The sequence below is a fragment of the Rutilus rutilus genome (assembly GCF_951802725.1).
Source record: "Rutilus rutilus genome assembly, chromosome: 12".
In the NCBI taxonomy this organism is placed as follows: domain Eukaryota; kingdom Metazoa; phylum Chordata; class Actinopteri; order Cypriniformes; family Leuciscidae; genus Rutilus; species Rutilus rutilus.
The window spans coordinates 25,542,598-25,557,453 of NC_140217.1; the positions used below are offsets into that span (position 1 = coordinate 25,542,598).

The 14,856-nt window shown below is 36.5% G+C and overlaps 1 protein-coding gene across 1 annotated transcript in view; it reads left to right on the forward strand.

Moving 5' to 3' along the window:
- The window catches only part of wwc3 (WWC family member 3), a gene marked incomplete at its 3' end in the record, with an annotated part of 41,123 nt that extends 36,467 nt beyond the window's left edge, over positions 1-4,656 (forward strand). Inside the window, exon 17 of the mRNA XM_084426927.1 lies at positions 4,568-4,656. Coding sequence (XP_084283053.1) covers positions 4,568-4,656 — 89 coding nt within the window. The remainder of the gene's footprint in view (positions 1-4,567) is intronic.
- Positions 4,657-14,856: the final 10,200 nt, after the last annotated feature.

Consider the following 14,856-nt stretch of genomic DNA (forward strand, 5'->3'; position numbering starts at 1 on the left):
AGAGGCAGGAGGAAGCTGCTGAAAGGAGGTTGCGAAAAGCCTCAAAAGAGGTTTTGCAAATGAGGGGCCAGAGCCACAAAGAGCCCCTCCCCGTGCAGACGTTCAAGTGAGTCTTTCATAACATTTCCATCTATTAAAGGGTTAGTTCACCCAAAAATTTAAATTCTGTCATTGATTATCATGTCGTAGCAAACCCATAAGACCTTCGTTAATCTTCAGAACACAAATTAAGATCATTTTGATGAAATCCGAGAGCTTCCTGACCCCCCCCCCCCCCCCCCCATAGACAGCAACGCGATTACCACTTTTAAAGCTACACTGTGTAATATTTTAAGTTGATTTTTAGCAAAAAACTATTTCAAAATTATACTTTCTCATTAATGTGTAATCACTTCAACCAACTAATTAAGTATTTTCGTAAGTGTATAATCTGCCATTTAGAATACATACGAGAGAGTCGCTCAAATGGCGGAAGCCATGTTGCGCATCCATCTTGAAAATACATTAGACAAAGAGGGGCGTTTTTACTAGGGGTGTAACGATACACAAAACTGACGGTTCGGTACGCCCCACGGTTTTGACATCGGTTCGGTTCGGTTCAGTGGGGTGGGGGGTTTAGAAAGCTAAAATTGAGCCAACAGAGCCAACAGAGCCTAGACCAGGGATAGGCAACTCCGGTCCTGGAGGGCCACTGTCCTGCAGAGTTTAGCTTCAGCCCTGATAAAAACTCACCTGCCTGTATCTATCTAGTAATCCTGAAAACACTGATTGCCTTGTTCAGGTGTGTTTAATTAGGGTTGGAGCTAAACTCTGCAGGACAGTGGCCCTCCAGGACCGGAGTTGCCTATCCCTGGCCTAGACTCTTAGCCTAATTTCAGATACTATTTATTTTTAGATATAATAATCAACACATTGTATGAAAACATGTAAACTGCACATAAGGCAGTTTTCCCATTAACTTATGTTTTCTACTCTAATTTGTTATTGAAATATAAATATTTACACAGTTGCTGTCATTTTCATGACAGATATTTAAAACATAGGCTACATTAAATAATCAAGATATCAATCATTAACATGTTAAGTAAAATATATTATATAGGCTAATATAGTGCATTTATTTAGTGCAAGAGTTCATTTAGGAACCAACAAGCTGTGGGCACTGAATGACTTGCCTGAGGTAAATATAAGGCTATGTGACAAACTAATACGTTTTATTGGCGTCTTTTCGCTGCTGAAACACTGATCGATTGATTACACAAGTTATGATGCCTTTCAGTAAGTATACTGTATCTTTTAACATACCTTCAGGTGTCCATTCATGTTTATTCTGTAACTGAGGAAGAGAATCGCGTTTACTCACGCTCCGCGCTGCCGCTTTAAATGTACAGTGATCTGTCACGCCACATCAAAGAGCGCCAAAAAGGCATTTATTGCACCCCTAGTTTTTACACGCAGTGGCACCATGACGAATCCGAGAGAGAGATTTGCTCGCGTTTGCCGGCAGATTTGAAATAATACGGCCACCGTAGGAGTTAAAACGCCTTCAGAATGGGAGGAGCTAGAAAGTAATATTCAGTTTGTAGTCATATACAATTTCACCGCTAGATGGGAGTAAATCCTACACAGTGTAGCTTTAAGGCCCAGAAAGGTTGTAAAGACATTGTTAAAATATGTGACTACAGTGGTTCAACCATAATGTTATGAAGCCACGAGAATACTATTTGTGCGCTAAAACCCGCCAAAATAACGAATTTATTCAACTATTCCTTCTCTTCCGTGTCAGTCTCTGTTCAGCTCCTGACACTGGAGCCGGCCAATACTGAGCCGGCTTTCTGACATAGAACCCGTAAGTGTTGCATTGCGTTTACAACGTGAACAGCATCAGAGACTGACACGGAAGAGAAGAAATTGTAGAATACAGTCGTTATTTTTGCGCACAAAAAGTATTCTTGTCGCTTCTTAAAATTTGAACAATGTCTTTACTACCTTTCTGGCCCTTGAAAGTTGCAATTACGTTGCTGTCTATAGGAGGGTCACTGTCTCAGATTTCATCGAAAACATATTCATTTGTGTTCTGAAGATGAACGAAAGTCTTACTGGTTTGGAACGACATTGAGGGTGAGTAATTACTGACAGAATTTTCATTTTTGGGTGAACTAACCCTTTAATCAACACCAAAGCATGGAGAGAATTTCTGATGAATGCTAAATGTATCAATCTTTCCTGATGCAGAGAGAAGATGGCTTTCTTTACTAGACCAAGATTCAACATCCCGCCTCTGCCAGCTGATGACGTGTGAGCGCCCCCTAGGCCACACTATATCAAATATGAAGAATCTGTCTGTTTTGTTTTTTGTATTCATGCCCATGAAGTAATTAGAACAGAAATGTAGTTATTTCAGCACAAAGATGAAAAGTTATTTGATATGCAACATTTGAACAGAAAGCTGTACAAAACAAGCGTGTGTGGGGTTGTGCGTGATTGTGAGTGTGTGCGCGTGCGTGCGTGTGGTAGTACTAATGAACACGTACACCTATATTTTATGTAATTATTGACATCTTGGCAATTTTTCCTGCTTGTTTAAAGGGGGGAAATAAGTGTTTTATAAAAGAACAAAGCATCTTTTTACTCCTGTACGATGTACTTCTGATATTTCGATGTCTACGCTTACTTAAGGCTGGAAGACGGGAACAAAGTCAGTTTAGACAAATTCACTGTACTGTAACTTATTTTATAGTACTTTTCCTTGAAGGAAATAAAAATGCTCCCTGCTTTTTAATGTATTTTATAAAGCTTAAAACAAATAGCACTTACTGTAAGTGTTTTTTTGACGTACAGTAGAATGGAAATTTTGGCTGATTTTGTTTCTGTTACCTGATTCTTTAAAGTTATTTACTTAAAATGTCACTTTTTTTGATCCACTTTTGTTGCAGTTGTCATTGTCCCTTGTGCTGTTATTCTATTAAAATTATTAATATTAATTATTACTTGTAATTTTCAATATATAGACGAATATAATTTTGTATGCTGTCTGTAAAACATCTGCAGTGTTACCTCTCTTATGAAGATAAAAGCATTAAACCGTGAAAGTGCAGCTGTTTTTGAGAAATAACCTTTCAAGCTCAAATCAGTGGTTTGTTTGGCAATGATGTTCATCATAAATTCTAATGTAAATGATTATTATTAGTTTAGTGGATTGATGTCAGGTTTGTACAGTATGATCTTTAAAGGCCTGTTACTCCAGAATTTGTCATCTAAATTGTCCAGAAGGTGGCGTCTTAAACCTGCTCTTGTGCTCGGATGTGTTTTGCTGGTATTTCAGGAAAGTACTATGTTGTAGACTACAAAATTTTGCACACAATAATCCTTAAATACATGGATATTACACACAACGCTTTGCAGTGAAGTTTCTTTTCGGCTATGCGATATCTAACAATAGAACTATTAATGAGCCATTACTTGTGATGGTTAAATTAACATCATCTAATGATTCAAGTCCATTTCCAGCACTTTTTCTGCCATTTGCTGCCTTTAAATAGAAGCACAGCAGGTTTAGTTAAAAAGCATCAGATCTGGAACATTAATGAGGTGGAAATCTTAAAACTAGAAACAGGAAGAATGCTGTTTGTTTAAAAATAGAGCAAAATTGCTGTTTTAATCATTAATGATCTGCACATGGGCATAAAACCTCTCATTAAAGGAATTTCCATGGAGAGCTTTGATGGCTTTTTACTAAAACCGCAAATTAAAGGTGATTATCAACTTGCATCAGTGTTTCTCCCAACAGCAGCAAACTGAAATGCATTCATAAATAAACCTGTAGTCGTTGATGATAATTCATGAGATAACACTTGACTGTTAATAGCTCATTTACAGGTTTTACCAAGAAAAATGAATGGCTACACAACCATTTAAATGTTTTTTTTATTAATACTTTTATTCAGCAAGGATCCATTAAATTGATCAAAAGTGACACTAAATATATTTATAATGTTACTAAAGAACTTCTATTTAATTCAAAGAAATCCTGAAAAATGGATAATAAGAAATGTTTATTGAGCACCAAATCAGCATATTAGAATGATTTCTGGAGGATCATGTGACACTGAAGACTGGAGTAATGATGCTGAAAATTCAGCTTTGCCATCACAGGAACAAATTAAACGTAACTGTTTTCTATTTTTGTACATTTTATTTAAAAATGTAATAATATTTTACGTTATTACTGTTTTTACTGTATTTTTGATCAAATAAATGCAGCATGACAGAATGTTCATTTTAAGTTGAGTTAATATCGGTACAATGCACCTTTTCAACCTCTCAAAGCTCAGAAACACTGTGTTCTTAAACCATAGTGTTCATAATGGGTCAAGCAGCTGTTGGAGGAGTACTTTGTTTTCCATCAATCAAACTCCTCACATTCCATTGTGTTATGAAAGAGCGCAGTGATTTGGGGAAGCATGGTATGTAAACACTCCTTATCAGTTTTCCTTGTAAGCTTATCCATATGTTCAGTGTGTATTGTATGCATTTAATTAGTCCCATGCTCTATCTTCCCTGTCAGCGGGGCGAGTGACGTACGGCCTCATGCAGTGTATGGAGATTAATGGCATGCTCAGCCGTTGGCACAGGCTGAAACACAGGCACCGCTAGACCTATCTTTCCCTATTTCTGCCAATAAAGCTGGTTTATACAGAAATCCCCAACAGAGACCTTGAAAGTCACGACCCCAATTCAATATGCTGGAACCCTGTGTCAAAACACTAGTGGATTTGTTGCCTCAAATAGTCAATAAATGCAATTAAGTAATGCATTTGAATTTGCTTGTCATTTAATAGTCCTTTCTGTTCCTGTCATTGTCATACCAGATGGTCACCTCTGTCCTATCAAGGATTTGTTGCAGTTCGCCAATGTTAATATACAGGGGAGTTAATTAATTTAGTGCAACACCAACAAAGGAGGTGACAAACGTTGCTCATATTTGTTTTGATGGTCCATTATTATTCCACAGTTTGATGTGTTCTGTTTTATAGTCACCATTAATTCAAAATTGACAATTCTTATTTTTATGGAACACTGTGGAATTTGTTATAAATAATTGATCTGTGCACATCATTATTTATTTATTTTTAATTAATCTGCCCTCATGTGCCTTTAATCAAAATAACTTGCAGCAATCTCTTCTCTTCTCTGATCTCATATGAGATCACAGCAATACCAAACCAAAACAATCCAATCATTCCTGATGGACAAAATCAAGTCCCTACATTTTTTTCTTGTTCGTGAAGCTGTTTCACTCGTGTTTATTATATATACAAGTAAAACCTTTGAGGCTGTTCGCGAGTCACTATTCAGATATTCATACAACAAAATATTCTGTCGGCCATGAAAATTTTGTGAAAATGGTCAAAAACACTGGCGGTGGCCAGTTTTTTTTTTTTTAATGCTGCCGGGAAGAGTTAACTGGCTTTCTATTAATTCACTACAGTGAATGACAAGCGTCTTTCGTCTCCCAGTGCAGGCTTACATTATTGGCAGTTTAGTGTTAAGTGATTAATTTACACCAAAACAAAAGATAACATTTTTGTCTTACATTTCATAATAAACTGAATGAACTCAAGCTCAGTGCTGGATTGTTTTGCATCAGTTCTGTTTCATTAATAGGAATGTGTGCAAAGGATTGTGGGTGATTGAAGGACACAAATAATACACTTGATGCATCCTTGAAAATGACCTGAATGAAGGATGTGAAATGACATCTGCCTTCCACGGATCCTTCAAATGGAGGGGTGCAGGGAGGACGTATTTTTGTAGGCCCACCCAAAGTTAGCATTACCCTGATTCCCTCAACAAAACCCCAATTGGATTTTTCCATTGGCTTTTGGATTATTGCAGAAAATAATGTGTGACTAACAAAAGCTTATGATTCTTATATGTTTCGTTCATCGTGATCGTGAATCTTCGCAAATGAACACAACTTGAATGAATTTTGAAGTGTATTAATACAATCGGCAGCTGCAGAAGTCAAAAGTCAAAAGTGGGCTATAAACAAACAACACCACGGTCACATGACTTCACCGTCCGTCACCATCACTAATCACGTCTTTCAGTCTTTGTTTAAATTTTTTTTCCTGAAAGTTCAAGTTATAATAGTTTGCGAAACACAACGAGGCTGTGAATGCAGACTAGTGAGTATTAATTGACCTGTTCAGCTGATGACGTTTAATGTCCCTGTCTGACAAGTTCTGTAGCCCCATTTAGCCACTTGTTAGCAACCGCCTTTTACAAGACGAGAGCGAGCTTTAAAAATTACAAGAGGGTGTTACTGATGTATTGTATATTGTAAAATAAAATGTGAAGATATCTTGAGCTTGTATTCACCACACACCTCATTTGATACATTTAACCCAAAAAACATTGACTTCAGGGTGACAGGAAGTGCTAAAATGCTAACTCGTTTCTGGGTTTTGGCCTACAAAAATACATCATCCCTGCGCCACTCTATTGACACGTTTGATGACATGGCAGCTGAGATATGCAGCCTTATTACACAGCCTTCTATTTAAGAAGCACCCATAAAGTCGGCATGAAACGTTTGCTGTGATAGTATTTACTTCCCTGTTGTGATATATATAAAGACTTGCAACTTCTGTTTCAAGCTGACTTTAAATACTGTGCATATTTTTGTCTACTTTAGATGGGTCATGCTGGCTAAAAGAACCCCAAGGTGTTCATGAAGAGTACAAAGCATGTGAGAGAGAGTGAGCCATATCTATTTGAGATTTTAGAATTCTATTTGAAATGAATTTTATTCATGTCATTAAATATTAAAAGGGTCAAACAATCTTTCTTAAAGGGATAGTTCACCCAAAAATGAAAATTCTGTCATCATTTACTCTCCCTCAAGTTGTTTCAAACCTGTATGAGTTTCTTTGTTCTGCTGAACACAAAGGAAGATATTTGGAAGAATGTTTGTAACCAAACAGATCTCGGTCCCCATTGACTACCATAGTATATATTTTTTCCTACTATGGAAGTCAATGGGGACCGAGATCTGTTTGATTAAAACATTCTTACAAATATCTTCCTTTGTGTTCAGCAGAACAAAGAAACTCATACAGGTTTGGAACAACTTGAGGGTGAGTAAATGATGACAGAATTTTCATTTTTGGGTGAACTATCCCTTTAAGACGACATTTTCCAAGACTGGCTATCTAAGTCTGACTTTATTTCTAAAGTTACAATGCCCCGGTTTCACAGACTTAAACTACTTTCTTAAGCTAGTCCCAGACTAAAATGCATGTTTGAGCTGTTTTAACGGAAAGCAAATTTCACTGACATATCTTAAAATATATCAGTGCCATTGTTTTGCCTCAAGATGCACACAAGTAATATTTTTGTCAAAGGCATGTTTATAAAAGCTACTTAAATGTCTTAAATGAACTAAGGCCTAATCCTGGCTTAATCTAAACGGGAAGAAACACTTCATGTGAAATACATCTACATTTATTAGGTTGCTGATATGATTGTAGTCTTCATCTCATGTGAATGTACAACTCTACTATTTATTTATTTAGGTAAAATAAAATGTGTATTTTTCTTTACCCCAGTTATAGTACTGCTAGAAATAAGTGCTGTTTATAGATGAGTCATCAACAGATACCATTGGATACCAAGCTCTCTATTATTTATTTGGCTTTAACTCATAGTGCCTCTCCCCAAGTCTTACAGGAATGAAAAGGCCAAAAGAACTTGGTTTATCTGGGGAACAGCCACTATCTATTTCTACATAAACATTTTCCTATCTGGCACCTTGCCTCCCAGGAAATAGTTCTTTGATTTCATAATAGCCATAAAAAAACAAATGTCTGTATCCTGCTTGATTTATCGGCCAAGGTTGGGTTGAAATCTTCAGGTTGAAATGTGACATTGTTGTGCAAACTATAATAAATAAATTAATACAATGGTAGAATATTGTTAACATAGCCTCTCAAACAATATAAAATAGAGTTTCAAAAGAATATGTTAAAGGGATCTCCCAAAAATTTAAATGTTGTCATTTTCTCGCCCTCGTGTTGTTCCGAGTTTCTTTCTTCTGTTGAACACAAAAGAAGATATTTTGAAGAATGATGGTAACCAAACAATTGATGGATCCCATTGATTTCCAAATAAATTTGAAGTCAGTGGGTCCATCGGTTTCTGTCATTCTTCAAAATACCTTCTTTTGTTTTCAACAGAATAAATTCATACAGGTTCAGAACAAATTAACAAATCATGCGTGAAAACAAAGGCTACTGTGTGTCTAAAATGTATAATAGGTCAGGCTGTTCTCTTGAACACACTTCTGCTATCAGTGGGAGTGAATGGCTAGAATGTTGGCCCTTGATTCCTTCAGTCTTCTGCTGATGCTTGCTTCCTCCTTTCAGAATCAAGGAGGAACCAATAAACACAAGAGACTGGTTCTTCCACCCACACACTCTCTATGTGACTGGAATACTTCTCAACTACAGAGAAGCAGACCCTCCTCCTTTGTGCCCACTTTGACAACTCTACACCCGCTTCCAATTAGGACTGTATTTAAGGCACACGCAACTTATATGCAGAGAAAAAAAAACGTTAATTTGTTTTGAAATAAAATGGAAAAGTGAGCCACACGTAAAAAAGCTAAAATTAGGAAGTTAGTTCTGGATTTATATTATAAAATCAGCTAATTAACTCATCAAACGTGTCAATATATATATATTTAATCTTTTTTCTCCCTCTATGTTTGATTCAGGTCATGAACATGGAAGGCATGAGGGTTTGAGCATTGCTGAAAAACTTTCAAAAGTTTGTGCCTGCTGTGTGTTCACTGGGAAGGCAGTGGGGTGGCCTTTAGCACAGGCAGCACAAAGCGCACTTGTTTCTGGCTAATTGAATGTAAGAGGTTGTGGACAGGCCCATTCAGACACACTGGCACAGGACAAGTGCTGTCAGACACGTTGCTTGAAGGGCTTCGATTTAGACTGTCTTTTTTTGACCACCACACATCAACAGATCGAGACTTTGGCCCACGTTTCAACAAATCTAGCTCCGTTTTATGAAGTTTAGACGATTAGATGACTAGAAAGTGAGGGTCAATATATAATAATAATAATTATTATTATTATTATTATAGTTCCTGATGTCTTCTAATTTGATTGGATAAGTAGCTTTCTTAAAGTGCAACAGCACTAAAATGCTGACAATAATAATACCAATTGCTGATGTGATATTATTATGATTGATGATGATGATGATGATGATTATTATTATTATATAAAATTATTTTATTTTTTGTTTGTACCTTCACTTTCTAGCCATCCAATCACATAAATCCATAAATCTAAAAGTAATTATAGATTTGCCAGAATTCATATTCAATAATATTTGAAGTTTAGTCATGTGTGTGTGAATGTTGGACATATGTTCTACAAATGTTTAGTACAAGTGTCTGTTGTTATGTGTTGTGTCGGGCTCATTTTGCTGTAGTGGGGGCATGAGCTGCATGTGGCATTTCAGCTCAAAGAAAGATAATCTTGAGACATTACTGTGTTCTTCTGTCTGTTATTCGTTACTGACTCCAGTAAATCTGTAAGGATCCCTTTGCCCCTGCCACTGGCTCATTACATCATAGTGTGGGAACCGTGCGGCCTGTTTCTGCCCCTTTGCTTACTTCCCCTTCTCTCCCACTCAACTGGAAAATACCCCACTCTGATGAACCCTTGAAAATCTCAAGAGTCTAATTTACAATCCAATTATGTATTCATTTCACATCTGGGTGACTTTTTGATTTTTTACATTAAAAATAATAATAATAATAATAATAATAGCTTATGCTCACTACTGCATTTGTTTGATAAAAAATACAATAAAAACAGTACTTGTGAATTATTACAATTCAAAACAAATTTTCAGTTTTAATATATTTTAAAATGTAATTCATTCCTGTGATGCTACTGTCACTTTTGATCAATTTTAATTTGTCTAAAAGTATTAATATCTTTTAAAAACAACATACTGTAGATATTGTATAGATCTATAGCATATATACAGCAAAGTGTAAAAAAAAATCCAAAATGAAAATTCTGTCATCATTTACTCAGTTGTTCCAAATCTCTTTCTTCTGCTGAACACAAAATAAGTTATTTTGAAGAAAATGGGTAACCAAACAATTGACGTTGTTTGTATGCGTTTCAACTTAAATTATATTAAACTGACTTCAAAAATTTCAGTTGAATCTTGTATAACTTGAATTAAAGGTATAGCGGAGGATTTTCTTTTTCCGGGTGGATCATCAAGACTATTGGTCCTCCTAAGTGTCAATCATTCTGGTGATATGTTTACGTAAGGCCGTCGTACGTGCTCGTGCACACGATTCACACGATGGCGTGCGCTCAAAACACAGGTTGGTCTTCCCACTGATGCCTCACACGTTTCTACTTGACAAGTAAAGTTTGGCATGCTATTTGGAGAAATCCATTTAAAATCACTGCTAGTAAAAGTTAATGTAAGCTATGATTAGCTTGTGCATGCTCTCTCGTGCACACGTTTAATAGGCGTTCCCTCTCGGGAGCAGGTAGAGTGTTGCGCGTGTGCATTTTTTCAAAAAGTGGAGAGGGCGGTTCTTTTCTAAAATTCGGGAAAATCCTCCGCTATACCTTTAAAGCAAAGTAAAAACATAATTTGCCATGACTTACTGATCATATCATTATTTACAGTGTTATGTTTATTTCAATAACATTTCAATAACTTTAAAGGAACACTCCACCGTTTTTTGAAATAGGGCTTATTCACTTTCTTTCCTACATTTAGATAGGTGGGCAAATGCATTTTTGTCTCAGTGCATGCATTGTTTTAGTTTGACAGGGTCGGCGCTAGCTTAGCTTAGCATAATGAATGGAATCCTTTGTTGCCAGCTAGCATGTCCTGAGTAAAAGTGATATATAAAAAAAAAAACCCACCTAATTACTTCTTGTGGCCTGCGTATTCACAACAAGTACAAATAGCGATGCAGATTAACACTAGGCGATTTCCTAGGCAGATATTGACTTATATATTAAGGACTATATTAGGGGGAAGCACAGGCGAAGCACTGCTACTTGGGCGTGATATCTCTGCGCCCAAGTAGCAGTGCTTTGCCTGTGCTTCCCCCTAATATAGTTCCAAGTCAATATCTGCATAGGAAATCACCTAGTGTTAATCTGCATCGCTATTTGTACTTGTTGTGAATACGCAGGCCACAAGAAGTAATTAGGTGTTTTTTTTGTTTGTTTTTTTTATATCACTTTTACTCAGGACATGCTAGCTGGCAACAAAGGATTCCATTCATTATGCTAAGCTAAGCTAGCGCCGACCCTGTCAAACTAAAACAATGCATGCACTGAGACAAAAATGCATTTGCCCACCTATCTAAATGTAGGAAAGAAGGTGAATAAGCCCTATTTCAAAAAACGGTGGAGTGTTCCTTTAAATGGCACTGAGTAACTTATTAAGCGTAAGAAACTTTATTAAACATCAATGCAGAAATACAACAAACAATGATGACACTAGAATAAGAATAAAAAGAAAGATCAGTTAAAATAAATGATTATGACTGCAAGCATTCATATCTTACACTGAATGTCTGCAAAAACTATTATTTAATTTTGAAGTTGAAACAAAAACAGTGCAAAGTTTCACTCTTCCAGTCGTTGAGGTTGTTTATCTGTGGGCCGGAACTAAACGGCAGGGGAAATATGGCCAACTGTGGTCAGGCCACAGTCAGGGAAAGACTTACGGCGTTACTTTTCATCTGATGTGGTTAACTAAAGAGACTCTGTGCTTTGGATCACCCCTCGGGGTCTGGAGCTTTATTGCAATATAACTCTATCAGTTTGTAAAACACTGCTGCACATTTATTTATGTAAATATTTGAGTAACCATGTGACTGAATGTATAAAAAAGACCTCATTGTTTTATGATAGAGTGATTCATACTGTGCATTCTACATACTTTTATTTCATTGGTCCAGCTTTTATCTGGAAAAATACTAGAATTTTTTTCCCCCAAGCTCTCTCTCTCTCTCTCTTTCTCTTTTTTAAATCAACAATGACACCAGGATAAAACTGCTCAACCAAACTGCACAAACAGACAACCACAATGGAAAATGAGATTTCGTGGCAGACATCAAAGCCACTGTAAATCACAAGATTTAACTCCACACTACAGGTGCCAAAACCTCGGTTGCTTTTCTGAAAATTATGGCTGAGCACACAAATGGAATCTGAAACTGAGCATTATACGCATAACCTGCAATAAAGCTACAGTTAAATGCGATCACTTACAGGACAAACGTTGGAAGCTCTCATAACAATCTTTGTAAATAAATCATTCGTTAACAGGAATGTGAGTTGACGTGAATGATTTGAAAATCACATATATGCATCTGTTTAGGCTCTGATAAATGTAGGCTCCAATTTCACCTGAAATCATATAATATGATATGGACAGATTGGGGAGATGGAATCACTGAAAATGATTTTTGCTTTTTACAGGAGCAGCCAGGTTGTTACATGTCTTACTACTAGGGGTGTAACGATACCCTCATGTCACAATTCGATGCATTTCACGATATTGAACTCACAATACGATATTATAGACATAAAAGGTTAACAAAAAATTTACTTTTGATTAAAATGCTAAATTTGGTTTTACATTGGGGGTGTAAATGTAAAGACTTGGACCTGGTGCTGGTAACCCAATGCACAGGACAATGGTTACACCAGAATAAAAATATTTGTGATTCTGAAGCTGAAAATACATAATTATTTTAGACGAATATGCTTGCACTCTATCACTGACTAGATATATTTAAAATAATGCAACTTTTTACTGGTAACGTAAGACATTTGGCATTATCAGGACCCACAAATATTCCCCCATTGCATTATTATACATTATATTCAACCTTATTGTCGCAGTTGTGTTTTGTTTAGTTTGTTTTCATTGGACTTGTCTGCCTGTCATCACATGTCACGTGTCATCTCCATTGTCATTATCAGTTCATCTGTATCACCTGTGTTCAGTTAATCATCGTGATCTGTGTTTGCATTTAAAGGGATACTTCACCGATTAGCATTAAGCTTTGTATTAGTAGAAACCCGGTAGTATTTTCGAATGACCGTGCTTCCCTCCCTCATGTCCCCCTGAGAGATTTCTGTATTGTGTGTCTGGAAAAAAAAACTCAGATGACGCAATAATCGTCATTTTGGATCATCGGAGGCTTTTTTGGCCAGAGGCTAGAGACTACAGCCAGTAGTAGGAGCTCTGCATGTTTTCAACCCGCCCATAGGGGGTGGGATCTCACGATAAAACAGTGTCTTTTCAGTTTCGAGTCAACTAGTAGCCTAGTTATATCATTTCTTCCTATACTGCCCTCTGTAACCGGTAGGCGTGGCTTTGATTTGATTAGCCTTTATTGTCTCCTGACGGAGAAATTCATCTTGGGCATTCGAGATAACAGATGCAACACAATATACATAATACATACCCCCCCCCCCCCATTCTGTTAACGTATGCTGTAGTCAGTAGCCTCTATATCTCATTGCAGCTAACCCACACACCCTATTTGTTGTTGTTCAGTATTTTTATAGAGAGTGGTACAAATGAAAATTTAAACCTATTCAGTCTGCAGTTTGGTAACCTGTACCTTCTGCCTGAGGGCATCATCTCATACTCACTGTAGAGGACATGATTCGGCTTGGGAGTGGCCTCGTAGGGCAGCGAAGCAAGTGCATTCTGGGATTTGTTGTCTTTCATCCACATAAGCCAAACATACATTTTCTGGCTTTTCTCAGTCTTGAAGGTATAACTTCTAAAATAATTTCACATTTCTACTAAATAAATGACCCATCTTTTCAGCAGTGAAATATCCCTTTAAGTTCCGTCTGTTCAGTCAGTCTTTGTCCGATCTACGTTGTGTGTTGCTGTCTGTCCTGCTATCCTTTATATTATTACCATTAAACCTTCGTGTTGGAAATGTATCCACATCTTCGTCTGCCTTCCTGCAACCACACGTGACAATTATATACAGTAGTTTCATGTAGGACTGACACTGTAAACATGATTTTTTTTTCTCACACAGAAATTTTCATTTTGTGTGAATTATACACATTGTCACTATCCACGATACATGTTGCATTATTGTATATATTGTGACACAATATATTGTTACGCCCCTACCCCTACTTACCCCTACTTCTCAAGGTTTATCTTTATTTATTAATTTATTATAATAATTATTTTCTAAAAAGACTGTTTCTGAATAGGCATTCCTTGAATGCTTTACAAAAAAAAAAAATAATAATAATAATTTTTACTATTATTTCCCAGGAAATATTTTTACTGAATACACATTGACCTTTGTAGCTAAACTACATTTGAGTTTGTTGTGTTTTTTTATTGCATACACGTTTTGTTCAAATAGAAAAAAAAGAAGAAAAAAAAACAGACATTGGACACAAATTGTGCAACTGTAACACTAAAAGATTTAAACACTTTCTGTGTTAAGAGGAATAACACATTGGTTGAATTAAAAGTAACACAAAATGTGTTGTCCTTATTAAGACACAAAGGTGTGTTAATAAACAACACGTGCACAGAATGTTGTCATGCTGTAGAAATCGTCACAGTGGAACCTGTGCCAATTATAGGCTTTTCAGCTAAATTTAAACAAAACAATGCAAATCAGTAAAAGTGTGATTTTGATTGAAACAATAATATTCAATACAGATACAGCCTGTGTGACAACTAGCCCCAGTATCCTTTCTATGCTGTGCGAACACGATGAGATCA